This window comes from Pogona vitticeps, chromosome 3 (genome assembly GCF_051106095.1).
Source record: "Pogona vitticeps strain Pit_001003342236 chromosome 3, PviZW2.1, whole genome shotgun sequence".
Classification (NCBI taxonomy): Eukaryota; Metazoa; Chordata; class Lepidosauria; order Squamata; family Agamidae; genus Pogona; species Pogona vitticeps.
In genome coordinates, this window is record NC_135785.1 from 80,403,587 (window position 1) to 80,431,449 (window position 27,863).

Genomic DNA, 27,863 nt, shown 5'->3' on the forward strand with positions numbered 1-27,863 from the left:
ACATGGTATACATGCCACTGGTCATGGGATTGTCTTTAACACTATGGTGTGTTCACCTGCTGATCCTACACATTTATATTTAATGGCAGGATGTTAAAATTGCAAGAAAGCATTACTGTATTTGCTTTCTTTACTCCCGCATTCCCATTGCTACATCACACAGAGCTACACTCAGTCATTGCCAGTCTTTTCTTCCTCTTCTTACATAAAAATGTGATTTTCTGGAGTGTGTAGGAATACATTTTTTAAAAGATAGAGAAGGATAACAGATAGAAACAGCATTAATGAAACTGCCACCTTCAAAATAAATGTTAAACAAAACTGAAACTGAATCACTAAAATATAAAAGAAATGTTTATGTATACTACACTTCTCCAGGTTTTGTGGTTTCACCTAAACTAAATTAAAATGAAAACCTTCAGGCAATCTGGCAGTAAACAAAGCTCTTAAAAATAGAGCACACTTCTAATTATAGTGTAACAAATGTGTACTCCATCCATGATGCTCCTAAAATTTAGTACAGTCCTTTATGACTAAGTAATCTGTAAAAATGTGCAAAGGAGAGGAAACTCCTCATTTTTTGAATTAAACGCATAGTAAATGAGAGACACCAATATCCTGCTATCAGTTTTTCCCTTTTTTCAGCTATACAGTATTGTATTGTGAAGATGAACCCTCTTTCATATCTCAGTTGAGCCAATGTGACAACATGGAGGATTTAAAGCCACTTCAATGTTCAGGAAAGAAAATATATCAGAATATTTGCAATCTAGTTCTGTAAAGAAAGTGAAAGTGTATCTGAGATTATAGTGCTTCTCATATCTTGTCTGCCTGCAATTATTATTGTTATTGATGAGAGCTGGGAGTGCTAATAATGTAAAGAAGATACGCTTCGTCAAATGTTGAAGACAGCAGGGAAAAAAGGAGAGCCCATAGGAGATGTTCTGACGTGATAAAGGAAGAGGTGGCCTTGAATTTGCAAGACCTGAACTCGCTAATTCATCAGGTCACCATGGGTTGGCAGGTAGCAAGCAGCACACATAATAAAAAAAAAAAAGTCCAGAAAAGTAACCCTTTAACATTCTGCCAGGCAAAACCAAGCCAAACCCCTAGGTGACGAGCTACATACACAGAACAGGTCCTGCTGCATTTTAAAGCCCCATAACGATATAAATTGTGGGGACCTGGTTGTGTATATTTTTCAAAATGAGATTCTAATCTACCAAAAATTGCTCTGTGATTTAATCTGTTTAGACTTCCTTTTGCAAACCAAGACCCCCTGACCTCCCAATTCGAAGGGAGGCCTCACTCCCGGCCACTCTCCTACACCCAAGGACTTCCTCTCGTTCCCCAGACCGCCGAGAAAGAAAGAAAGGCGGGGTCTCGACTCTCGCCGCGGCTGGACGGCTTCGCGTCGTGGGAAGGCCGGCGAGCTGGGGGAGCGCCTGTTGCTATGGGAGCCCGCACAGCAAACGCTCCGGCTCCGGACGGGGCGAACCGGGCGCGGCTCTGAGGCGAAGGGCTGGAAACGAGGCGGGAAGGGGAGACGGCGTTTCCGAACTAAGTCCATGCGAAGCGAGACTTCTTTTAGGTCGAGGGCTACCTTCGAGCAGAAATTCTGCAAAAGAGCCTGCATTAAGGGCTCTGGCGGGCGAAGAAAAAGAAGAAGACACAGACAGGCGCTTAGACCACTCCGGCCTCAACTTTTATCCCTCGCCCCGTGGAAAGGAACCTCCTGGAAGCAACCCGCGGCCATGGACGCGTGGGTTGAGGAGCAGGTGGAGGAGAGCGACGGTGCCTTCGAACCTCTGCCTGCACTCCTCGAGGATGAGGTGAGTATGGGAGCAGCCTTTTCCGACAGCCCGTGGAGGGGGGGGGGGGTTCAGCTGGCGTTTTTCTGGGTTAGCCGCGTCGCCTGTGGTGTAGTTAGGCGAGGCTGCGCGCCTTTCCCAGACTTTCTCTCTTTTTTGCCTCCGTTGCTCCCGTCGAACGTGCTTGGCGCGGAGAGTTCGCTCGGCCGGCTGTGGGGCTGACCTGCCGCCCTCCTCCCCTGGGGAGACCGGCGTCTCCGTCTAGTGGCGGCGGAGAGGAGCCGAGGAACAACATCTCAAGCAGGTGACAGCCGAAGGAGATGGTGAACCCACCCTACGGTGAACTAGGAAGCCGCTGATCAAGACTCTTCTGTAAATAGGACGGGCTGATCCTGAGCCACTTGCCATGAAATCTATCCGAGCTCCTTTGTATGCATTAGCTTTAGCCACACACCAGCCGCAAACGTTGATTTCTGTTTTAAAGGAACTGTATGAGCCTTGCTGCTGTGGAACAAAATGCAGGAAAAAGAGAAGTTGCTAATCTGGTATGTTTCCTTCCGAACCAGACTGGCTGAAACGAGTGGACAACAGATTTTTTTTTTTTAAGACAGTGAGGTTGGGATGCATGTTCCACTTTGTGTTGTGATTTTAGGGGCGAGAAAAGTTTAACTCTCATGGAAGTAACCTAGGTTGGATCAAGCCCATGCTGAGGATTACGCTGAGAATGGATTTTGTGGTTTTAGGAACAGCAGCTATGTCAGGCTGTGCTAGCATATCAAAAACTAAAAATGAAGAAGACAAACACATTGTGGCATTATAAAGACTAACTGCTATCTTTTAATATGAGTTTTCATGGACAAGTCCACTTCCTCAGACGTAGGACTACATGGCAAATATTGATGGAGATATACCTGGCCCCAACACAAAAGGACTGTTTGTTTCCTGCACACAAGTTGTTGTTGATGCAACATTTCACACCTGGCAATGACCTCTTAAGGCTCCTTTTGATATTCAGTTCCTGCCCCAGGATGGGATTCTGTAAACAATGACAATGATTGGTGACTAAATTAATCCCAGGTTATTGATATATAGAGTGGACGAGTAGTCCAGATAGGCGGGGTATGTATAAATAAATAAATAAATAAATAAATAAATAAATAAATAAATAAATAAATAAATAAATAAATAAATAAATAAATAAATAAATAAATAAATAACAGGAACAACATGGTATAATGCATATCTCTAATGGGGCTTGTGAGACGGTAAGGGTTAAGAAATATAGCTGGGAATGACAGCAGATGCAACACAATATTTTACATTTGACAGTGGCCTAAGAACCGTGGGCTTATATTGAGTCCCTTGGGATGGGATTTAAGCATATGCAGCAATTCATTAATCATCTCTAATTAAATAACTACACTTATGCAGTGTATATCCCCAGTAGGGTTCTGGCCGTTACCTCCATTATTGGCATCAGAATGCTACTGAGCAACTGATATAGTGAAGCACATTAGGAGGGTACAGTTGCATTCAAGTCCTGTTCCTAATCGTAGTACCCCAAAGAAGCATTCAAAAAGTAAATCAAGCTTTCTGGATATATGTGCATTTTGATTGAAATCAAACCTTATCTTTTGCTTTATTGTTAATTTCTTAGTAAATTTTGTTATTAATGAAGGAAAACATTCTTTTTGTACAAGCAGAAAAGAGTAAGCTTACCCTGCTGGGGCTTAAACACTGCCCTACATATTTACCTGAAAATATTTAAAAAGATAATTTTACTAAGAAAAGAAAACTTTTGAGTTAGTTAATTTGTTGATGTTTTTCTTTTATGTCTTGCTTGAAAAACCCATTCAATTTAAAAAGAGACTCAAATGTAGTCCTAAAATGTTAAGAAAGGTTCAATGTTTATAAAAATGACTCATTTTAATTTACCTGGACACTCTGTCCAAGACCATTTTAATTTTGTTTCATACACAAGTATATACGTACATTTCCTTTGGGGATTTCCCCTCCTAAAAAAATCCATTTATGATACATTCTAATCAGGGATGGCCCAGACATTTTGCTATTTGAGGTAGAGTAGCAATGCAAGGTGTGGAGTCCCCAAAGTGTGTACAATTCTGTGGCACCTGATGCAGAAAAACTTTCAAGGACTTCTTACCTTTTAAGAAACCAAGACTGATTCTGTATAATAGAAGGGCTACTCTGACCCCAATTATATTTGCTATTATTTATTTATTTATTTATTATTTATTTATTGGACTTATATACCGCCCCATAGCGCTACAAGCACTCTCCGGGCGGTTTACAATTTTAATTATAAAGGCTACACATTGCCCCCCCAGCAAGCTGGGTACTCATTTTACCGACCTCGGAAGGATGGAAGGCTGAGTCAACCTTGAGCCGGCTACCTGGGATTTGAACCCCAGGTCGTGAGCAGAGTTTTAGCTGCAGTACAGCATTTTAACCACTGCGCCACGAGGCTCTTAGTAACAGTTTGGGGAGAAAAGAAATAAATTAAGACATTTTCTCTGCGGACCAGTGCTCCATAAGCCTCATGGCTGTTTTCAGTGGCAATCCTTATCAACTAGTCAATATGAAATATATTTTGGAGTTTGAAGAAAGTTAGAATTACAAACAGAAGATGTTACTGAGAAAGAGAGAAAAATAACAGAAATGAAGGTGGAGGGGTGTAGAGAAGAAGTGGGGGGTGAATAGAAGAATTGAAGGCCATCATAATAGTGCAGTGTATGAAAATGCATGTGAATCAGCGTAATGGGTTTGGGTATTATAGATTATATTTGACACAGTTGGCTATAAGTAATGTCATGAAATGTGGAGTAATTCTTGAATTCATGTCCTGGCAGGAGAACGTGTCTCTTGCTGATGTTTTGTCACTGCGGGATAGCTGTCTTACTGAGCAAGATATCTGGGCTGTTTGCCTGGAGTGTAGCCAGTCCCTGAAGAGCATTGCCCATTCTGCAATCTTCCAGACACTTTGCATTACTCCTGACACTTTGGCTTTTAACACCAATGGCAATGTATGCTTCATGGAACAGATCAGTGGTAAGTATTGATGCTTCCAGGCAATTTGTTGGAAAGTACAAAAACTCATGCTGAGCGGATGTAGTGAAACATTATATTCTCTCCATCAGATTTCTGCATGGATTTTAATTAGACTGGAAACCATGGTTTCTTAATGCAGAGATGAATGCTGGCCCATGTAAAGTTAAATTAGCTTGTGACCGCTAATACAGTATGTCTCTTTGGTTGTTACGGTATTGAACAATGGTTTCTAGTTTGAATTTAATCAGCTTTTGACTTCAGTCCTTGTAGTTGTCTAGTCAATATCTACCAAAAGGTCTGCATGATTAATGCTGTCGTACTCTGGTCTGAACGTGCTATAGATATAGACTTAAATGTAGAGATTCTGACAGCTCAAAGGGTTGTGATAGATTGTGTGACGTTATGTATGAACTGAGGAATAGTTGAGTAGAAAATGGTAACCTGCCTTAACGATAGCAGATAGTATAAATAATTAAATGCACAATAGGCCAACACCAATGAAAGGTAAGTCACTTTCTTCTTGCTTCTTCCAGTGAACAGTTGTCTCTTAAATCTTAGAATGAGCTATTAATTATTAAATCCATAGTTTACCTGTGTTCCGTTTTTCACCACTGTTGACTAAGTGGTGGTCAGGGCAACCACTATTGGCAGAGTGCCTTGATGGTGATGAAGGCAGTATAACAATGCACACTGAGTGTTTCAAGCATTACATAGCAGAAGGCTGGAAGTAAACAAAAGGGATGGAGTAGCCATGCAAGTGGTGTTAGGGAGGACGCTGAGTAATATGTAAAACTTCTCAAGTGGCAATAGATAAGGTAGCCATGTTTTCTCCTGCCCATGCCATAGCTGATGACCCTGATCTATCCTGCTAGCTTTCTGGCAGATCAGAACCCTGTTCAGCTGTAACAGATGGTTACAAGTTGAAACTCACTGCCTGAAATCCTGTTCATAGTTCAGTTACCATTTGGTGCGTCAGCCCTAAAACATAGCCCTTAGAATGACAGTTGTTCTGTCCAGAAGCAGTACAAGAAAAAAAATTTCTAGACTAAGGAAACTTACCTTTAAACAAATATTCTATTAGAGAGCTTTACCTGTACATCAGTAGTTTAAGTTGTTTGTAAAAAACAGAAGTGAAAGAGCGTACGTTTCATATCATTTTCTATTCACAAATTAATACACGCAACACGTCTTAGTAGGGCAAAATCATGGAGGATTTGAAGAGGGGGTGTTCTGATGAGGCACTCATAACCCCTGCTTGAAGGAGCCACTAAGTACTTCCTCTGTCCCGTTTTAGGCAATATCCGAAATCCTATTTTGAAAGTTAAGAGTTTTAACTTGAATGGTGGCATTATCTATAGCTGTGCCTTCTTCCACCTGCCAAGGCACGCAAAAGGGAATTCTTTAGTGCCTGAAAATCACTGCAACAGTGCCCCCAAAATGCCCAAGGATGATGACATCACACAAGTTACAAGCTGCAATTTGTGAAACAGAATTTCAGGCTGTGTGTCATCCCAGCATAGGGAAAGGAAATGTCGTGATTGGCAACAGAATTTATTTATCTCAGCTCTTTTTTCTCTTAGCAGTCAAAAGTTCTGACAGTCTTTGCAGATAACCTTGCATTGCCATTATTTATATATGGGGTATTGTATGCCTTCTCCCTTCTGTGACTCCTGGCCTGTTATAGCTAAGGAGAATAAAGCATCCGTACCTCCATTCACCTGCTAAACTTGTAACCTATGATGCATATGTAACATTAGTTAAAACAGTCCAGCTTTGTAGACTGTGTAGTTTGAAAGTGTCTTGTTTCCGGTAGCTAACATCAACTGCAGTTTGTCTGGATTCAGATGACATAGGAAGCTGGGCTCAGCTAAAAGTAGAAGTGAAAAGGCTTTGAACCCCTCTTTGAGCAACAAAGCAAGCATGGAATAAAAAAGTCCAAGAGAAGGCTAGGGCTGTTCTTATAGTGCTAAATTGTGGTCTAGCATTACATCTGAACTCTACTGCAGTCAAGGTTATGCTGACTCAGATTATAGACTACATTATATTATTTAGCTGTTTATTATCTGGATGTTCTCTGTGTGTGTTAGGGAAAAAAACCCTCATTTTGAAGATGTGTAGTTAGTCCTTGTAAATTCCTGCCTATTTTGTCAACATCTGAATAGCAAATTCAGAATAAGTTTGCATATTTTATTTACAAATAAAAATACACCCACTAAGCTAAGTTTTGTACTCTTAGAAAGTTGATATAACCATATACACAAATTCAGCATATGTGAACATATAATTCAATTACTTTTTCTCATAAATGCTGTCATAATATCAGTTCCTCAATTTTCTACAAAGGGTTTCTTATGCTTCAACTTACCAGCTCCAATATTTAAAAGGTCTCTTTTGATCAGTGTTTTTCCCCCATGAGTGAAGGCATTTTTTGAATTCTGTGCTGTTAATGGGAACATACTTCTGCTGGTTAGTAAAAGTGAACCATTTTTCATTTTTCTTATCCCACGATAGAAGATTTCCCAGTTGTAGACTGATGCATACTTTTACTGCTAACTGCAAGCTAATCTTTAGAGCTGTACACTTTCATTGATTAAACAATGTTAATTAATTGAAATGTTGATTTGTCATTAATGATTTTTCACTTCTGAGAATTTTGTGTCACCTTGAGACCACATATACCACAGAGTCTGGTTTTCTTTTTTCTTCTTGCCCTGGTCACCATCAGACTTTGATGTTGCAAACACACACATGTGCATGCACATACAGTGGTGCCCTTCATGATGACGATAATCCGTTCCCCTGAAATTGCTGTTAAGTGAAATCGTCGTCATGTGAAAAACAATTCCCCATTGGAATGCATTGAAACCCATTTAATGCGTTCCAATGGGGAAATTACCTCGTCGTCCAGTGAAGATTGCTCATAGGGGAAGCCATTTTCTGAGCGCTGATCAGCTGTTAAAATGGCTGCCCTGCGAAGCATGGGTCTGGAAAACACAGGGCAGCCATTTTAGGACCCCAACGATCAGCTGGAAAAATTATCTTGCGAACAAACGGTTTGCAAAGCATGGACCTAATCGTCGTGAAGCAAAAATCCCCCATTGAAATGACTATTTAGCGAATCGTTATAGTGATTGCAAAAAGTCATCGTCCTGCGGATTCGTTGTTTAGCAGGGTCGTCGTCATGCGGGGCATCACTGTACACATGATTTTGGCTACTTTTTTATATTTCCCCCTACATATTTTTTATTTTTACTATTTTGAAGATTCCCAGGGGAGAAAATTGGCTTCTAGACTCACTAAAGTTCCCCATCCTGTTGTATGGATTTGATTGGTAGGGATAATATAAGAGTATTTTTCTACTACAAATGCATAGCAGTTTTGTTCACTTTAACTGTCATATCTCTATCTTATAGAATCTATGGTTTGGTAAGGAATAGAGGTGGGCACAGGTTAAGTTGTGCCCCTTCATACAAAGTCCCCAGTATGGTACCACAGGTGCTGCACTTTCCCTCCCCCCGGCCAGCGGGTCCACTTGCAATCTGTCATGTGCTGCTGGGGTCGTCCTTCTCTGGCAGTGGTCCAGTCTGGGAAGGAGCTCGGGCTGCCCTTCCCTACCTCCTCCAGCAGCCAGCTACTCAGATGAGGACTGGAGCACTACCAGAAAAGGAGGACTCCGGTGGTACGTGACAGATGGTGAGCTGGCTGGGGGTGTGAGGCAGTACTGCTCAGAGGACTTTGTACAAAGGGGCATGGCTTAATATGTGCCTGTCTCCAATAAGAAACCTAGAACTGTCTGTAGAGAGAACTCTAGTGCACTTCCCTGGGCTATAGCTAATTATGTCACTAAACTACAAATCCCAGAATTTGAAGAGATGGAGCCATGGCAGTTATGGTCACCCTAAACTCCTATGACTGTAATGTTCTCTTTCAATTTCTGCATTTTAATTAAGAATTCATCATGGGCAGGATTTCAGATCAATTAATAGCTCAATATGCCAAGGATTTTTTTTAAATGACAATGAAGGGCACCTGTAATAGTACAGTGGTGCCTATATTTATGACCATAATCTGTTCTAGAAGATGGGCGTAACTCGACATGGTCATAAGTTGAAGCACCCTTTCCCATAGGAATGCATTGGAATGCGATTAATCAGTTCCAGAAGGAAAAAAAAACCAAAAAAATATATAAATTGAATAAAAATAAACACTGCAAGCCCCATCGGAATGCGCTGGGGTCAAAAAACAAACACACCAAAACACACACACAAAAACACTGCAAGCCTCATAGGAATGTGTTTGGGGCTGGAAAAAAAATTACCAAAACCAAAAAAACACAACTAGCCCCATCAGAACATGATGGGGCTGGGAAAAACACACAAAAACAACCCCCCCCCGCAGACAGCCCCATTGGAATGCGATGGGGCTGGGAGGGGAGAAAAACACACATACACCTCATACACAGCCAGCCCCATCAGAATGTGATGGGGTTGGGAATTAAAACACATCAAAACACAAAAAAATCACAGCATAGAAACATAACCCCCCCCAACCCAAACCCACCCTGCAAAACAAAGTAAATGTACTTGCTCAGGAGCAGAAAGCAGCTCTAGGCAGTCCAAAGCCTTCTCCAACGCACTCACTCTAACCGTTGGGGCGAAAGAGCTCCAAGGAAGCTGCCTCTTCGCCGACCAACGAATGGTTAGTACATTTGAATTCCCTGCCTTTTTCCCCTGCCTTTTTCCGGTCGCAACTCAAAGCTCCAGCCGCAAGTCGAAGCAAAATTTTGCCACCAGAGCTGGTTGCAACTCGAAATGGTCGTATGTCGGGATGTTTGTAAATCGAGGCACCACTGTAACAGGTTTTCCCAATATATCTTGCTCTTTTCTTTCAGGGTACTTTGGCATTACTAAATAGAAAGTGGAGTTAGTCGACTTCTGTGTATGCTTCATAGGGTCTTATTGTTATCCAGAAAGAGCTGTCCCCTCTTCTTTAAACTTGAAGTGTTTTTTACACATGGTCAGATTTCTTTGTTTTTATTTTGAAATCTTTTGTACATAACTGTCTACTGTTTTTGTTTCTAGTCAAGGGGAAATGATGCGAAGCAATCTGAACAAATGATTCCAGTGTTGTAGGCTTGAAAATCTTCAGGATGCTTATTATGGTTCTTTATTTTCAAGCTTTTAAATGTTTGATTTATTTAACAAAAATTGGAGGATTACTAAAAATGCCACTTTTCCTTTCAAGTGCATTGACAATGTCTTTCTATGTCACATTTAACTCTGATGTAATTGTTGAAATGGCAAGAAAACAAATTTTGTGGGCAGTTTTATACTAAGAATATCCTCTCGTATATTGGTAGCGTTGTTTATGATCTAAACAAATCTGAAAGATCAAAGACTAACATAGTCCTCATGTGTTGTAGAAGTTACTGTTTCTTTAAGCTAAATCCAGTATTACCTATTTTAATTTCAGTACTTAGAATACTATGTCTCATTCTGAGGAGGATCACTCCTAGTTTGTTTTCTGGCATGTCCGATTGCTAGTACATACATACATACATACATACATACATACATACATACATACATACATACATACATACATACATACATACATACATACATACATACATACATACATACATACATACATACATACATACATACATACATAAACCTTTATTGGCATTTGATTACAGTAAGAAAAATAGACAATGATTGCTAGTATCCAGCCAAAGTGGCATTGGTAGGTGTTTCCTAGCAGTGACAGCAGGTTGTTGCATTGTAGTGTTCAGTACAAACACCCTTATTTTCTTGCCTTTAAAAATATCTGCTGTAGAATCCAGGGCTGTGTCACTTATTGTTATAGCAAGCTGAAACAATTCAGTACTATGCCACTTACCAAAGTGGTGGCTAATTACAGTTTGAGTCAGAATTTATTGCTACTTCCAGAAATATCCTGGATGGATATACAAAGCAAGCAAATGGAATTGCATTTCAGAGTAGCTTCTCAACAGTTTACAAAGTCTGAAAAATTGTGCATCAAGAATAATGTGTGATGGCTGGACAGGCAGTAGGAGTTGATATGAATGAAAGCAAGCATATATGAGCTGTTCCTGGAGACAATGTCATAGCCTCTCTTGGACTGTGATACCCTGGGCATGGAAAGCTGTTAGTATCCTTGCTTTTAGTATAGTTCAGAGACAAACAGATGAACTGACAAGGGAATGAACTCTTCACCTGACCATGCGTAGCACAATTAAGAGATGGGCAATTCTTATACTCCAGATGGGAATCTGTACTCTGCCTGCTTTGTATATCTATCCAGAGTATTTTTGGAACTATCCTAGAATGACCTTATAAATTCCCTAGGTTTGGAAGTGTGCCATTTTTGTCTCAGGGCTGGATATGCACTGGCCTCTGTGAGAATCATGACTGCAGAATTGCCTTAAGAATAAGGAATAAGTGGCATTAGAGAGAAAGAACATTTTCCACTGCCTTGGTTTATCTTCTGCACCCATTACTTACCATCATATTAAGAAAGTTATATTATTTATCACACAAGTGGCTTTTATTTTCAGTTGCTTTCAGTCTGATTGACAGAGGCACTGAGTGGATGATGCCTCAGATTAAGACACAAATCTAACAGATAGCAGGTTAGCATTTTGAGTTCGAAGGCCTCTCTTACTGTATAGACTGTATTAGGCCAGATGTGATCTTCAGAGTTTATCAACATATGAGTCAGTATCCGGTTATATAGATAAAAGTATGAAAATAGGTATCCATAATCTGCTACCTGCCTCTTTATTTATTTATTTATTTATTTATTTATTTATTTATTTATTTATTTATTTATTTATTTATTTATTTATTTTATTTTATTTTATTTTATTTTATTTTATTTTATTTTATTTTATTTTATTTTATTTTATTTTATTTTATTTTATTTTATTTTATTTTATTTTATTTTATTGGATTTCTACCCTGCCCATCTAGACCAAAGGTCTACTCTGGGCAGCATTACAAATTTAAAAACAGTTAAATCAATAAACATGTACTATAAATCCAAGATGGTAAGGTGTGAATTTAAGATACAGCAGGAGGGAAAGCCTGCTCAAATAGCCAGGTCTTGAGTTTGCTTCTGGAGACATCCAGAGTGGGAGCCAGGCAGATTTCCACGGGCAAGTTGTTCCAGAGGCGAGGGGCCACTGCTGAGATGGCCCAGTTCCTCGTTCTTTCCTTCCAGGCATCCCTTGGCGTTAGGCCCCTCAGCCGCCTGGCCTGGCTGGAACGAGTGACTCTGGCGGAACTGGGTGGGAGAAGGTGCTCTGCCAGATATCGAGGTCCTAAACCATTTAGGGCTTTATATGTAATTGTAAGAACTTTTAAATCAACGTGGAAACGAATGGGCAGCCAATGCAAGGCAGCCAGCATGGGGGAAATATGTTGGTACTGTACCTTTTCACCCTTGTAAGAAGTCTGGCCGCCACATTTTGTACCATCTGAAGTTTCCACGTCAGTCTCAAAGGCAGCCCCATGTAGAGTGCATTACAGTAGTCTAATCTTGAGACTACGAGCACATGGACCAAAGTGGTAAGTGCCCCCACATCAAGATAGGGACGCAGCTGGGCAATCTGCCAAAGGTGGAAATGTGCGGAATGGACGACTGATGACACCTGGGTCTCCATGGTGAGTGCTGGGTCCAGATGTACACCCAAACTGTGAACCTCACTCTTGGTGGTAAGAGTCACCCCCGCAAAGGAAGGGGAGTTTCCCAGACCATTGATGTTTGGGGCACCCACCCAAAGGACTTCCGTCTTGCTAGGATTCAGCCTCAGTCCATTCAACTGCATCCATTGCTGAACAGCCCCCAGGTAGCGCTCAAGGGACAAGACAGCACCCACTGTTGTTGGAAAAAAGGAGATGTAGAGCTGAGCATCATCAGCGTACTGATGACACGAAACTACCTTGCTGAGAAAAGAAACACGGGTGACGGGCCTATAATTACCAATATCGTCTGCCGCCAAGTTCGTTTTTTTCCTAATGGACCTAATGAGTGTCTCCTTGAGGGCAAGGGGAACCTTGCCCTCCTGGTGAGACCCATTAATTATTGTCATAGCCTATTCAGATGTTATAAGCCTGGTTGCTTGAATTAGCCAAGCCGGACAAGGGTCAAGGAAGGAGGAGGTGGCACGACAGCGATCAAGCACTCTGTCCACCATGTCACAGGCTGAAAGTGGTTAAGTCTCATCGGGCAAGACGGGGCCGCTGGACGTCTCAGCTCGATCCACTGTTTTCAAATAGGGGGCAAGATTCTGGCTGATGGCTTCCACTTTTGATTTTTAAAAGGCTGCATATTGGTCAGGTGAGATGCTAGTGGGAGGCCAGTCACTATGACCAACTCTGGATAGATCACGAACTATACAGAAAAGTTCTGCCTGCTGTTTGGAGGCTTTGCTTATCCGGACAGTGAAGTAAGATTGACTAGCAGCCTTCACCTTAGATTGGTAGAGGTTAGTTGCGATCCTGACAGCTATTTGATTATTTTCCATCGGGTTCTGCCTCCATATGCACTCTAGCCTTCTCCTATTACGTTTCATTGATCACAGCTCTGGATTAAACCAGAGCTGGATTAAACCAGATTAAACATCTCTTAGCCTTTTAATGTTTTGACAGCATTCTGCCATAAAGATGGCTATTGATAGACTTATTCTGTCAAAGAATTGTGCTGTGTCTTTTTACTAGGATAGATGTAATTCCGTAAATAGAATTTTTGTAAGCCCTACAGAATGTTATATAACAGCACATGTCTTTAAAGGAGACATTAAGCCATGAAAGGGTCATGAAAGTTTCATTTACAGTCCTTAGACCAGTCACATATGTATAAAATATTATTTATAATTTCTAACTTTCAATATCCCATTAAAACATGTTAGCATGCATAGAGCTGGGAGCTACTATCTAGCTGGAGTTTGGCTTCCGCGATCAAAGTATTGCCACACAGAATTTGGCAACTTGACAGGTGATCTGCATGTCAGCATCCGAGAGAAGGAACTCGAGCCTGTTTCTCTCTGAACATCCTGGGATTCTTTCCATTAGGGGCGTAATAATCTCTTTGCGCACCACATCATACAATGGGCAGGTGAAAAATATATGCTCTATAGTCTCGATCTCCCTTGGGGGCAGTTTCCTACATCAGGGAGAAAAATTAGTAGAAAATACATAAGTTATGCTGTGGCCACTGGTGACTGTTCAAGAAAATGATTCTTTAGTTCTACATACAGATAAGAATTTCAGGAAGCCATTTTGTTGCATCTCTGAGTTAGAGTTTCAGGATTCTTAAAATTGTTCTGAAATCCTATTTTAGACTTCTCAATTCCATGTTTCTTTTAAAGATGATCCAGAAGGTGTCTTTATGCCACCAGAGATTGATGTGACTGGTAACACCTTTGAGGTAAGTGAATATATTTTCATGTAACAACTTGGACCTTGGAGGTATCCTTAAAAGGGATGTGTGTTTGGTGCTTTTCAAAGATGAATGTGTATATTCATTTTCTTCTTGATTTTCAACACTGTATATTGTCAGAAGTGTCACCTATAGAAATTTCTACTGTGTGGTGCTGATGTTTTTAAAACTTACTTCATCTGAAAGGATAAAAATGTTGTTTGACAAATAAAAGCACCAGTTTGCATTTGAACATTCTGCCATGTTTTGTATTTTTCATTTGGATCTATTTGTTTCAGGGGCTGATTGCAAATTTTATAGCAAACTATAAAATTGCTTGATATCTTCTATAAAAATAATTCATGATGGAATAGTTAATTTAATCTTCTGGTATAATGAACAAACCAATGGATCTCACTAGTCTAGTGATTCATAAATGTTTTTTTTATTGTTGAAGTCATTGCTTAATTGTTTATGCAAATTCATTAGCCTTCCAGATCACACATCCATAGCCTTCTTGCAACATATGAAATTGTCTTGAAAATCCTATTCAAAGTGTTAAATGTTTTCTTCATTTTCTTATGAATTATATTCCAGATAGCCTAATCAACAATATGAAAATGTAACATCTATTTTTATAAAGGCATTGTATGAAATTACTGAATCAAAGTCTTCATAATTTTCTACCTTTTAAAAAGAGTATGCAAATGAGTTCTGCTAATTGAATATTATAGATCAGCAAGATGCAAAGCTATATTTCAAATTAAGTTTCTTTTTAGCTGTGTTTGAAAGTTTTCAGTCTGTAAGGCAATTTCCAAATCTACATCAAACACATTAAGATACTTTTCTTGATGATGAAAACAAATTTGTCAACTGTTACTTCAGATTTGGTACGTAGACATGTCTTTAATATATTGGCTGAAATCCTGGTAAGGATTTGGTAGGTCAACCATGCTATGAGTTCCATTGATTCAAATGAGGCTACTCAAGTTGCAGCTTACTATGCTAAAGTAAGTTGCAACTAGAGTTGGGTCATTTGTATCATTATGGAGGGGTAGAGACACCAAATCCTACCTGTTTCAGTGGACCTACTCTAGTGCAATTTATAATAACGCTCTGGTGGATCAATAGCCTTAAATTTCCATTACTAGTAGACTAAGACACAAAGGTCACTCTATTATTACAGAGTTTCATTTGGTAGCATTACACTGCCAACTGAATGCGACTTGAGAAGGTATTTTTATAACCATTATGATGCCTGCAGAAGGGGAGAGATACTGTGTCTGTTAGTAATGAGTACACACTCATTCTGTAATTGCTGCTTCTGCTGATACTATTACTACTGCACATTGATCTAGTATTATTAATGTGCAGCCCTATGCCAGTTTTCATATAAAATGTTGTAAAACATTCAAATACCAAAGGATGTTCCTACCAATCTATGGTATAAGTTGCTTTATACTAACTGAGATACCTAGCCACTTCTATGATAATGAGCTGGACAAATCGAGCAGACATCTATAGCTGAGTGGTTTTGGCTCTGCAAGCCACTTAACTCATCTTGCTTTACTTGTACAAAGAAACTCTATGTAAGAAGTGGCCCTATATTCATTGCTTTGATATAACTTACGTTCACATTATAGAAATGCATAGAAATACTTTTCCAATAATAGATGTTGTAAATCGTACAATATGAATGCAACATCAGGGAGCTAGTTATGAGAATTCTCAGCTCCTGCTGTTAACAGTGGAACTCAAACATTTACCGTATTTTTCTGTGTACTGTATAAGACATTCCTATGTATAAAAGGGTCCCCCCACTTTTCTAACCCAGAATTTCTTTCTTCTCAAGAAAGTGGAGGGAGAAAGCAGGAATCATCAAAGTGCTTTGATTCCTGCTTTCTCTCTCCACTTTCTTCCCCCTCCTTACTTTTGTGTATAAGACGACCCTAAATTTTTAATCTAAGCATTTTAGAGAAAATTACAGTGGTGCCTCGCTTAACGATGTTAATTGGTTCCCCAAAAAACATTGCTATGGGAAAACATCGCTAAGCGAAACACCATTTCCCATAGGAATGCATTGAAGCCTATTCAGTGCATTCCAATGGTTTTGCGATGTCCGTTTTTGCAATTTTAAGTGTGTCTTAAAACGTTCAAAAATGGTTTTAAATGCTTGGGATCGTTAATGCACCTTCTAAAACCTTTGCAAACTTAATTTGGCTTTGTTCTGAGTCTTCATTAATTTTTGGTGAATTCCCCCCCCCCATTGGAAAGCATTGAACTGCAGGTTTGACAGCTGTCAAACCGACAGTTCAATGCATTCCAATGGGGGAGAAAATTTTTTACCAAAAATTAACGAAGACTCAGGACAGAGCCAAATTAAGTTTGCAAAGGTTTTAGAAGGTGCACTAACGATCCCAAGCATTTAAAACCGTTTTTTGAACCTTTTAAGACACACTTAAAATTGCAAAAATGGACCTGTCAAAAGCTATTTTTAAAGTGTCTTAAAATGTTCAAAAGGGGTTCTAAATGCTTGGGGTCGTTAGTGCACCTTGCAAAACCTTTGCAAACTTAATTTGGCTTTGTTCCGACTCTTCGTTAATTTTTGGTGAATTTTTTTCTCCCCCATTGGAAAGCATTGAACTGTCGGTTTGACAGCTGTCAAACCTGCAGTTCAATGCATTCCAATGGGGGGGGGAATTCACTAAAAATTAACAAAGAGTCAGAACAAAGCCAAATTAAGTTTGCAAAGGTTTTGCAAGGTGCACTAACGATCCCAAGCATTTAGAACCGTTTTTGAACATTTTAAGGCACTTTAAAAATAGCGAAAACGGAACATCGCTAAGCGAAACAGGGGACCTAAAACTGTCATTGCTAAGCGAGGCAAGGTCCCGAACATCGCTATGCAAAATTTCCCCATAGGGAACATTGCTAAACGGAGCGCAAAGTCGCTCAAAAAAACCCATCGCTAAGCAAATACATCATTAAACGAGGCAATCGCTAAGCGAGGCACCACTGTATCATCTTATACATGGAAAAATATGGTAATTCTGTCCCTCTGTGAGATTTTATTATAAATAAAAAAGCACATCATCTCATTTACCTGTAAACACTGGCATTAGTTACCATTTCAAAACAGTTGGTACAAATACGTACAAACACTTCCTTTCATCCATATGTTCTTATCGAGGAGTTCCTTTTGCACTGACATGAAAGCCTAATTCTGCTCAATCCCATGGATATTAAATGAAAGATATGAGTATATAGCTTTTACTATTTTTAACATTCTGTTTATTTGGCATGGCTGACTGGCTTTTAATTAGATATTTTATTTGATTCAGCTGGTACAAATAGTCTGACTAGTAAGCTTAGGAGGGTACTGCAGGCGGCAGCAGTGTGCTAGTTCTGGCTAGTGTGGCAGTCATACCTATTTGAATTTTGTTCATTAGGTTCTTTGGTCAACTATATTTACAACTGTAAAAAGATTAAAGCTAAAGCTTGTATTAGCATTAAAAAACTTTAACAAAACAGGAAAGTATTGAAAGTTGTTAGTTTCAAATCTCTTTTGAGATTCTTCTGGCATGTGTGTTGTGTATCCCTTCAAGAGAAACATGTTAAAAAATGAGGTGGCTTTTCGAATCAGTTGTTATTGTTTTAAAGGGTGTCAGGATAGGCTGGACATCTGGTTAATGCATTGTGTCAATACCTAGGGAATCACTATTAAAGACGCTGAAGCAATAAAGAGATATTTCTCAGTAACTGGGTCCTGTACTTGGTCCAGTACTATACTGATGCCTTCTGCCGTTTATTGGGCGAAGGGCAGGCTATATATATGTGTGTGCATGCACGCATGTATATCTGAACAGAAGTGTCAAAAAATATCTGAACAAGTAATGTTTTTGAAATGAGCGCTATAAAATTCTAGAAATATATGCATTCTTAAAACACAGGATTACTGTACTCTTAAGCAAAAATAGTTCAAATGAGTACGTATTAAGCATGATTTCGGAACAAATTGGGAATGATCTAGAATATACCAAGGGTTGGTTTGTATGTGAGATGGTACCAAGATTACAAGAATTTGTGGGTCCTTCTGTGGGTTTGGTGGATAATCAGGTTAATAATGAAGTTTAGAGGGTGGCCTTGTCCAGGAAAAAAAGTGCCTGATTTGTTGAAGAATGAGTTTGCTGGTGAGGTAGGAGGGCCTGTTTCAAGATTTATGAACCCTGTCATCTGTGTGCATCTACCAGTTCACATGAACCAGACTTTGGTTCTGCTGGAGTGCAAAATTCAGGAGCTAAATTACAATTAAATATTCCAGTCACTAAATGAGCCTTATCATTACCCACCTATCATTATGTTACACTTCTGTGTAATCAATTATTCTGACTTGGGAACCCTTCCCCTGAAGTTGACTGCAGGTTGTGATTACATTACTTAGTGAAGATGGAAAGGCAACCTTCAAATGTTCATCATCATTGTCACTACCATATCATTTATTCTAGAGCCTGGGTTTACGGTTAGAAGCCCTGGACTGTGGCTCGGATTAAGCTTTGTATTTTGTATTGAAATGAGGAGGAAGTATTTGAAATTTCTGTTCAGATTCTAGTAAAACATTCACAGGAAAAGTTCTTGATTTAGTCAGCGTTTAATAAAGAATTATTCAACAGAGCAAGAGGAAATGTTACAGTACAGTGGTGACTCGCTTAACAAGCGCACCGTTTAACGACGAATTCGCATAACAATCTATTTTTTTTTAGATCGCCAATGCGATCGCATTGCAGTGTTCTGAATAGGCAAAACATCGCATTGCGATGTTTTTTAAAACAGCTGATCGGCAGTTCCAAAATGGCTGCCGGGTGCCCAAAATGGCCACCACAAGTGTTTTCGCGCCCTGCCCTCGCTTACCAAGGGCGCGAAAATGGCGGCGCTATGGAGGAACATTGCTGAACGGTGAGTTTGGGAGCCATAGGAACGCATTAAACCAAGTTTAATGCGTTCCTATGGCTTTTTCCGTTTCGTTTAGCGATGTTTCTGCATAGCGACGATTAATCCGGAACGGATTAACATCGCTATGCGGGGCACCGCTGTATACATTTGAATCAATGTCTTAATCAAATGCAAAGAAATGAAACAATTTCTCAGATTCTCAAACTTAATTAATTTCTCAGATTTGGTTAGAGTATACATTTCAATATATTTATTATATCTTGACCTTTAGACATTTTGTCGTTTTGCTTTTTCATGAGAAGATCCTGCTGTTGCTCAGCAACTTTGAGGAAAAAATATGTAGGCTTAGCATTAAATTAATATTGAGCACATCGGTCGTCATTTGATTTTAAAAACTTTCATCTTAAGGTACAAGTGTACAAACTTTCATTTGCCCAGTGAGATTTTATCTTCATTTTTCCTCTTGTATTGCACTATGTTGAAAAGATATGATAGTGAATTTTAAATAACATTTTCAGCATGAATTCCCATTTGAGAATTCTTTAATGGCTTCATTTTATTCACTGGCACAACACAGTAGGCTTCTGCTGGAGTAACTTGTTGCTTGTCTCAGTTCAGTCTCAAATGGGTATTTGTCTGTGTTACAAAGATGCCATTCAGATTTTTCCCCCTGGAGATTGGTGATATACTGTATATTCCTGTTTTTGATATAGGAAGAATTCTATGTTTAGAATCCTGTATTGAAGTCATTTAAATTTTCAGCCAGTCTCCAATTTAAAATGTTTAATTGACTTGAAGGAGAGCAGGCCTTTCCTTTTTGCTCCTTCCTGTGTGAATGGAATGTATACAGACTAGACAACTTTAGTATATATATAGAATCACCATTCTAGTCTTGTATCAGTGGCCAGTTGACAAATCTGACTATTCTTTCTAAAGTCTTACTGAAGATTATTTCCCTAAAACCTATTTGTTAAGATTTCTCCTTCTTAAGCTAAGCTTTGCCTAATATCACTCACTTTCAGCTGGTCCTTCTAGCTACAAAGATTATTTATAAAATCGTGTAGCTGACTATTGTTAAATTTAAGCAATTAAATTCATGTAGTTATAGCTTTGGATATATTTTGATTTATGATGGAGAGATTATAATATGTGAACATGTGCTTAAATTATTTTCCTATTTTTTGTTCCCTCTTTTTACTATTTTAAAAAACTGCAGTATGTTAACAAAGACTAGTTAATATTTATCATTTCTTCTCTTACTTACTGATGTGACTGCTACAGCAGTGAAGTAAATTATCATATTTTACTAAATAAATTTGAAATGGGCAATTAGTCAAGATGAGCAATTCTTCATTCCTATTTCAGCCTTTGTTGCCCTGTGGACTTTGCTGAAGAAAAAGAAAAAGAAAAATCACAGCACAGAAACATAACCCCCCAACCCACCCTGCAAAACCCTGTAAATGTACTCAACCAGAAGGAGAAAGCAGCACTAGGCAGCCCGAAGCCTCTCTGCAAATGTGTGCACACTAACCGTTGGGGTGAAAGAGCTACAAAGAAGCTCTTCCCCGAACAATGGTTAGCCCTCTAATTTGAATTCCCCACCTTTTTTCCCCTGCCTCTTTTTTTTGCAACTTGAAGCGCCGGCCGCAAGTTGAAGCAAAATTGTGTGGCCAGAGCTGGTCGCAACTCAAAATGGTTGTATGTCAGGATGGTCGTACGTCGAGGCACCACTGTAGAGGAAAATAATAGAAAAGCGAAAATCAGAGATGTGCTCAAGAAAATTGGAGATATTAAAGGAACATTTTGTGCAAAGATGGACATGATAAAGGACAAAAATGGTAGGGACCTAACAGAAGCAGAAGACATCAAGAGGTGGCAAGAATACACAGAAGAGTTATACCAGAAAGATCTGGATGTCCCGGGCAACCCAGATAGTGTGGTTGCTGACCTGGAGCCAGACATCCTGGAGAGTGAAGTCAAGTGGGCCTTAGAAAGTACGGTTAACAACAAGGCCAGTGGAGGTGATGGCATTCCAGTTGAACTATTTAAAATCTTAAAGGATGATGTTGTTAAGGTGCTACACTCAATAAGCCAGCAAGTTTGGAAAACTCAGCAGCGGCCAGAGGATTGAAAAAGATCAGTCTACATCCCAATCCCAAAGAAGGGCAGTGCTAAAGAACGCTCCAACTACCGTACACTTGCACTCATTTCACACACTAGCAAGGTTATGCTCAAAATCCTCCAAGGTAGGCTTCAGCAGTATGTGGACCCAGAACTCCCAGAAGTACAAGCTGCATTTCGAAGGGGCAGAGGAACTAGAGACCAAATTGCTAACATGTGCTGGATTATGGAGAAAGCAGGAGAGTTCCAGAAAAACATCTACTTCTGCTTCATTGACTATGCAAAAGCCTTTGACTGTGTGGACCACAGCAAACTATGGCAAGTTCTTAAAGAAATGGGAATGTCCGACCACCTTATCTATCTCCTGAGAAATCTATATGTGGGACAGAAAGCAACAGTTAGAACTGGGTATGGAACAAGTGATTGGTTCAAAATTGGGAAAGGAGTACGACAAGGCAGTATATTGTCGTCCCTGCTTATTTAACGTATATGCAGAATACGTCATGCAAAAGGCTGGAATGGATGAATCCCAAGCTGGAATTAAGATTGCCAAAAGAAATATCAACAACCCCAGATATGCAGATGATACCACTCTGATGGCAGAAAGTGACGAGGAATTAAAGAACCTCTTAATGAGGGTGAAATAGGAGAGCGCAGGAAATGGTCTGAAGCTCAACATCAAAAAACCCAAGATCATGGTCACTGGTCTTGTCAGCTCCTCGCAAATAGAAGGGGAAGATATGGAGGCAGTGACAGATTTTACCTTCAGGGCTCCATGATCACTGCAGATGGTGATAGTTGCCACAAAATTAAAAGACGCCTGCTTCTTGGGATGACAGACCTAGACAGCATTTAAAAAGCAGAGACCTCACCTTGCGGACAAAGGTCCGCATAGTCAAAGCTATGGTTTTTCCAGTAGCAATGTATGGAAGTGAGAGCTGGACCATAAAGAGGGTTGACTGCTGAAGAATTGATGCTTTTGAATTGTGGTGCTGGAGGAGGCTCTTGAGAGTCCCCTGGACTGCAAGGAGATCAAAGCTATCCACCCTGAAGGAAATCAACCCTGAGTGCTCACTGGAAGGACAGATCCTGAAGCTAAGGCTCCAATACTTTGGCCATCTCATGAGAAGAGAAGACTCCCTGGAAAAGCCCCTGATGTTGGGAAAGTGTGAAGGCAAGAGGAGAATGGGACGACAGAGGACGAGATGGTTGGACAGTGTCATCGAAGCTACCAACATGAATTTGACCCAACTCTAGGAGGCAGTGGAAGACAGGAGGGCCTGGCATGCTCTGGTCCATGGGGTCACGAAGAATCAGACAAAACCTAAAGACTAAACAGCAACAACAACAACAAACATTGGCATCCTTAAGCAGGGCTTTATGTTTTGTCTTACATATTTTATGCATAATTGAACTGTTTAAATACTTGAATGTACTGTTTTGGAGCCTTTGACCAAAGGCTCTCAATTCAGTTTCCATTCATATAGCAGTTTAATGTTTTTGCTAAATACTAAAGTTATCTGTCCTGTTCGCTGGAAATGGAAATCTGGAAGCATCTTTAAAAATATTTTACAGCTCTCCATAGTAGACACTTTCTAAAAGTAAGAATACACAAGACTTTAAAGTGAATAGGCACTGATGGACAATGTAGATAAACAGTTTCACCTATAAGCATATTTATTAGCTTGATTGTGGGTTGCTTGCTGGGAGTTTTCATCTGAGTAGGCTTTTGAATTCCTGAAACTTTTGAATCCAGGGGGAATATTTTCCCTGCCTCTGTATCAGAAGCATGACAACTGGAATTTCTGTTCATCAGAAAGCTAATACCCTATTTCACCGAAAATAAGACCTAACCTGAAAATAAACCCTAGTGTGATTTTTCAGGATGCTCATAGTATAAGCCGTACCCCAGAAATAAGCCCCAGTTAATTGAAACCCCGCCCTCCACCATTGTGCAGCAACCAAAAGATGACATGACTGTATTTGAAAAAATGTAGATTGTTGTACATGAAAAAAATAAACATCTCCTGAAAATAAGCCCTAATGCATTTTTGGAGCAAAAATTTATATAAGACCCTGTCTTATATTCGGGGAAACATGGTAAGAATGTACATTCAGGTATAAATGTAACATTCCTGATTATAATTTCCTTTGGGACTACAGTCGTGCCTCGCTTAATGATTGCCTTGCTTGATGATTAGGTTGTTGCGATTGCAAAAGCGATCGCAAAACGATGGTTTAAATGGGAAAAATCTGCTTCACGATAATTGGTTCCCTACCTCGGGAACCGATTTTCGCATTACCACGATCTAAAAACAGCTGATCGTCGGGTTTCAAAATGGCCACCGGGTGAACGAAATGCCCCCCCGCTGTTTTCTAGGACGGATTCCTCGCTTTACAGGCAGCAAAAATGACCGTCCCTATGGAGGATCTTTGCTGGACAGTGAGTTTTCAGCCCATTGGAACGCATTGAAGGGTTTTCAATGCGTTTCAATGGGCGTTTTTATTTCGCTTAACGAGGATTTTGTTTTACAGCTATTTCACTGGAACGGATTATCCTCGTTAAGTGAGGCACCACTATACTTTTATTACATGGCTATACTGTACTTTGGCATTCCTTGGGAGAGTCCTTATTCCTTTCCTTAAACTGACCCTAGAGGTTTACAATGTAAACCAATTAAATGTCCTGTTGATTGCCCCAACTTTATACTATGACTGAACCTACTCAAAATTAGTAATAGGCACCACCTCTTAAATTAAGAGAGCAGAAAAGTTGTCAAGCTCTAATTAGGGTACTAAGTAACCATTTGGTCAAATTCACAGTGCTCAGCTCCCTGAAAAGCTGAATGCTTGCCTGTTCTGTAGATGAGGAGAAAGCAGAACTACATATTACTTTAAGGATACAACTTCTAGTTATGTCTTTTAATCTTTTTTACTTTAAAGTAAGTGCAGGGAACTTGCTCTTTGTGGGGACTTTAGCATACTATGGAGTGTAATGTAGCAGTTGAGAACATGAAACCATTACTTAAGTATATTACCTACCTTGGAAATCTTACTAGGGTTGCCATAAGTCAGAGTCAACTTGATGATGGATAACATAATTTTGCATTTTCACTACAGAAATTTCTTCTATGTGAGGTGTTTTGTGTTATGTGAAGTGGCATTATGCAAGTTTCTTTTTTAAAATGTGTTTTTCTTTAGTGAGAAACATAGTTTTTTTAAAAATGCAGAAAATAATAATGAAGCTGTATGTATGTATTTGATAGAGTTCAGCAGTAGTTTGTAAGTTTTGTTAAACTTGCAGTCAGTTGTGTAGTTAGACTTGGAGAAAGCTCCACCTAGTGGGAAACATCCCAAACACTTTACGTTCGTTTCGCCTAAAATCAGAAGAAATATTAGTTATAATAATATGCAACAGGTACTACTGATTTAAATATTATTTATCATAGTTGATTCCTGTCCCCTCTGTGGACAATCTAGTTGGCTAAATGCTCTTCCCACTTTGGAACACTGGACTTGTCAGCATACGCTGACCCTGAAAATTATGGTTTTGGTGTACTATCATGTTATACATGGTAGGGATATTTAAAAGCTCCTGAATGTCTCCTTTTGTTGGGGAAGCTTAAGAGCCTTATCACATGAAGCAAATGTTCCCCACTTCTAATGATACTTTCCATACCTCCATATGTACAGAATCGCGGTCATGTGGTATATACACCACAGCAATCATTCCATTGTATTTTAATGTTACCAGTTCATTTTCTCCTATTTGAATTGTTATGGCTGGCTACACCATGGTACCAATTTATTTTCTCTCTTGTTTTCTGGGGCACTTCAGCCCCTTTAATTTTTTTCCTGGTGCATTAATATGGTGGGAAGGGGTTCCTGTCGGTAAAATTTCCCTTGATGTGCTGGCACTTCTGGAAGAATGGCATTGCACCTACCTGGCACCCCCATCCAGGGCTGTGTTGCTTGCCAGACAGTAGGTGGAGTGATGCAACATCTACCAGTGCTCTGGCCATTAACATAAGTTTACCTACAGATTGACATACTGGCTACAATTTTTTTTAAAAAAAAAATTATAGCAGGACAGCTGCACAGTAGTAATGATCGCTGCCTTCCCTGGTGACTTGGCTTCAGAAAAGGATCTATAGGGTTGTCATACCACTAAGGAATATATTGTTACATCACTGGAACAAAATAACAGAAGCCTCCCAGTGAGGGGTAATAAACTACAGTTACACTGCTGACCAGGTAAATGATTCGATAATAGCTGTGTGATATGTGACCAATAATTTCTACAACAATCTAACAAGGGTATAGCTAGGGAACATTTGCCTTATGTGATGATGCTTTAAATGAATGGACTGGAGAATCTGAAGAGAGAATTGGCAGAAGGGCATACTTAGCCCTTCCCACATTGACTGATTCTTATCTACAACACTGATCCCTTCTCAGATGAATTAAAAAGTTAAGAAATTTTCAGTAAAAATTTGAGTTCAAGCTCTCCATTCTTTCCAGATCTTATGCTGTTAATGCGCATCAGCATAATACTGTACATTTTGAGAACTGTAGTATGTAGCAGGTTAATATACATAATGGGCTTACACATTACTGTGTTACTTACATCTGGTTGATTGCCTATTTACGGGTAATGGTGTTGATTATGTAGCTGGAAGGGCTGGCTATAGTGTCAATGCCTAATACTAAAGATTAAGAGCTATGGCATGTTACAGTTTCTTCAAAAAGTAAAGGCTTATGCTCAGACACATCAGGAGATAACACAGAAATAATAGTTTAGATAATTATTTATATAGATCCTGAAGAAATGAAACATGTATGAATTCATAAACAATCTCAATTTAAATACTGAAAATATTAAAGCCTGTAAGCCACATAGGCCTGGTATGTGTATGGATTAAAGATTGAAGTACAGTGGTGTCTTGCTTAACGATTACCTTGTTAAACGACAAATCCGCTTAACCAATTTTTGCACAGAGTGTCCTTGTGCTAGGGCCAGTTATGTACACTGTGTTTGGATCCTTAGACAAGTCAATTTGAGGAAGTTTGGGGGGGGGAAGTGTGTTCTGTGCCCTCTTGCCCTGCTTCTCCCTGTCTTGGAGGCACATATCCTACAAACCTCCCTGGAGGAATGAAGGGGTTCTCATGAATATGTGGAATGAATCACAGATGCATGTAGGAATGGAAGTGTCATGTTGTGAACTTTCTTAATGCAATTTTATGCATGTCTTATTCAGATGTAAGACACAGTTATTTCAATGAGACTTACTAATAATAATAATAATAATAATAATAATAATAATAATAATAATAATAATAATAATAATAATAATAATAATAATAATAATAATAATAATAATAATAATAATTTATTGTCATTGTAAGTATATACACAGTATACCATACAACGAAATTCACAGACACCCAGAGACCAGACACACATAACATTCCCCAAACACTCCCCACCCACTAGAAGTCCCCCACTAAAAATACAAACATCTACACCTCAGGCCAAGTAACACAGTCCAACTAATTATTCACTACTGGTGGTCTTTAAGCTCATTATTAATTGCAATTATAGCTCTAGGATAAAAACTATTTAGAAAACGTGTGGTCCGAGTCTTAATTGTTCTATATCTTCTAGCAGATGGTAACAGTTCAAAAAAGTTATAAGCAGGATGGGAAGAGTCTCTCAGGATGCTGTGTGACTTCCTCAGACAGCGGGATGTGAAGATGTCATCCAGGGTTGGTAGCTGGAGCCCGATGATATTCTGGGCAATTTTAATGGTTCTCTGTAGAGCTTTTTTGTCTGCTACAGAGCTACTCCCAAACCATGCCAGAATGCCATAAGTTAGGACACTCTCAATGCTGCTACGGTAGTAGGACAGAAGTAAATGCTGTGATAAATTTAACTTCCCGAGCATTCTCAGGAAATACAGCCTCTTCTGTGCCTTCTTTATTAGCATGTTGGCATTTATAGTCCATGAGAGGTCCTCTGAGATGTAAGTACCCAGAAATTTAAAACTACCAACTCTCTCCACTTCCTCACCGTTTATGTACAGTGGTAAATGTACATTTCTCTTCCTCCTAAAATCTATTATGAGTTCTTTAGTTTTTTTGATGTTAAGCCTGTCTACTCAGCTGTTATGTCTGAAAGCAACTAGATTTGGAGGCATGGGAGTAACCTGCCTATTGTTCCTGTTCCCCACAGAAGTCAGGCAGTCCTTCACATATTCACAGCAAGGGTCTCGAAGCTCTGCAATGGGATTTATAAAGGATGTTCTGCTAAACACCCAGTGTTTCCATGATTGGGAGATGTAATAAGGCAATGTTCCTGCTCATGAAAACACATCATTGCATGTTTAGTAGACCACAAAAGACCCACTGGAGATTGATGTGAGCACATGAAGGTGTGCCTGACTTCATGTTGGGTTGGGGACATGGGAG

The 27,863-nt window shown here is 39.5% G+C and overlaps 1 protein-coding gene across 4 annotated transcripts in view; it reads left to right on the plus strand.

Moving 5' to 3' along the window:
- The first annotated feature begins 1,340 nt into the window (after nucleotides 1-1,340).
- KNDC1 (kinase non-catalytic C-lobe domain containing 1) overlaps nucleotides 1,341-27,863 on the plus strand; it is a 94,546-nt gene continuing 68,023 nt past the window's right edge. For 2 of the 4 annotated variants that reach the window (XM_078391270.1, XM_078391269.1), the window contains exons 1-3: nucleotides 1,428-1,832; nucleotides 4,682-4,880; nucleotides 14,275-14,333. In XM_078391270.1, coding sequence (XP_078247396.1) covers nucleotides 1,569-1,832; nucleotides 4,682-4,880; nucleotides 14,275-14,333 — 522 coding nt within the window. In that variant the 5' untranslated portion in view covers nucleotides 1,428-1,568. Of the gene's footprint in view, nucleotides 1,833-4,681; nucleotides 4,881-14,274; nucleotides 14,334-27,863 lie in introns of all 4 variants that reach the window. The other 2 variants (XM_020795011.3, XM_078391271.1) reach the window with 2 other exon arrangements.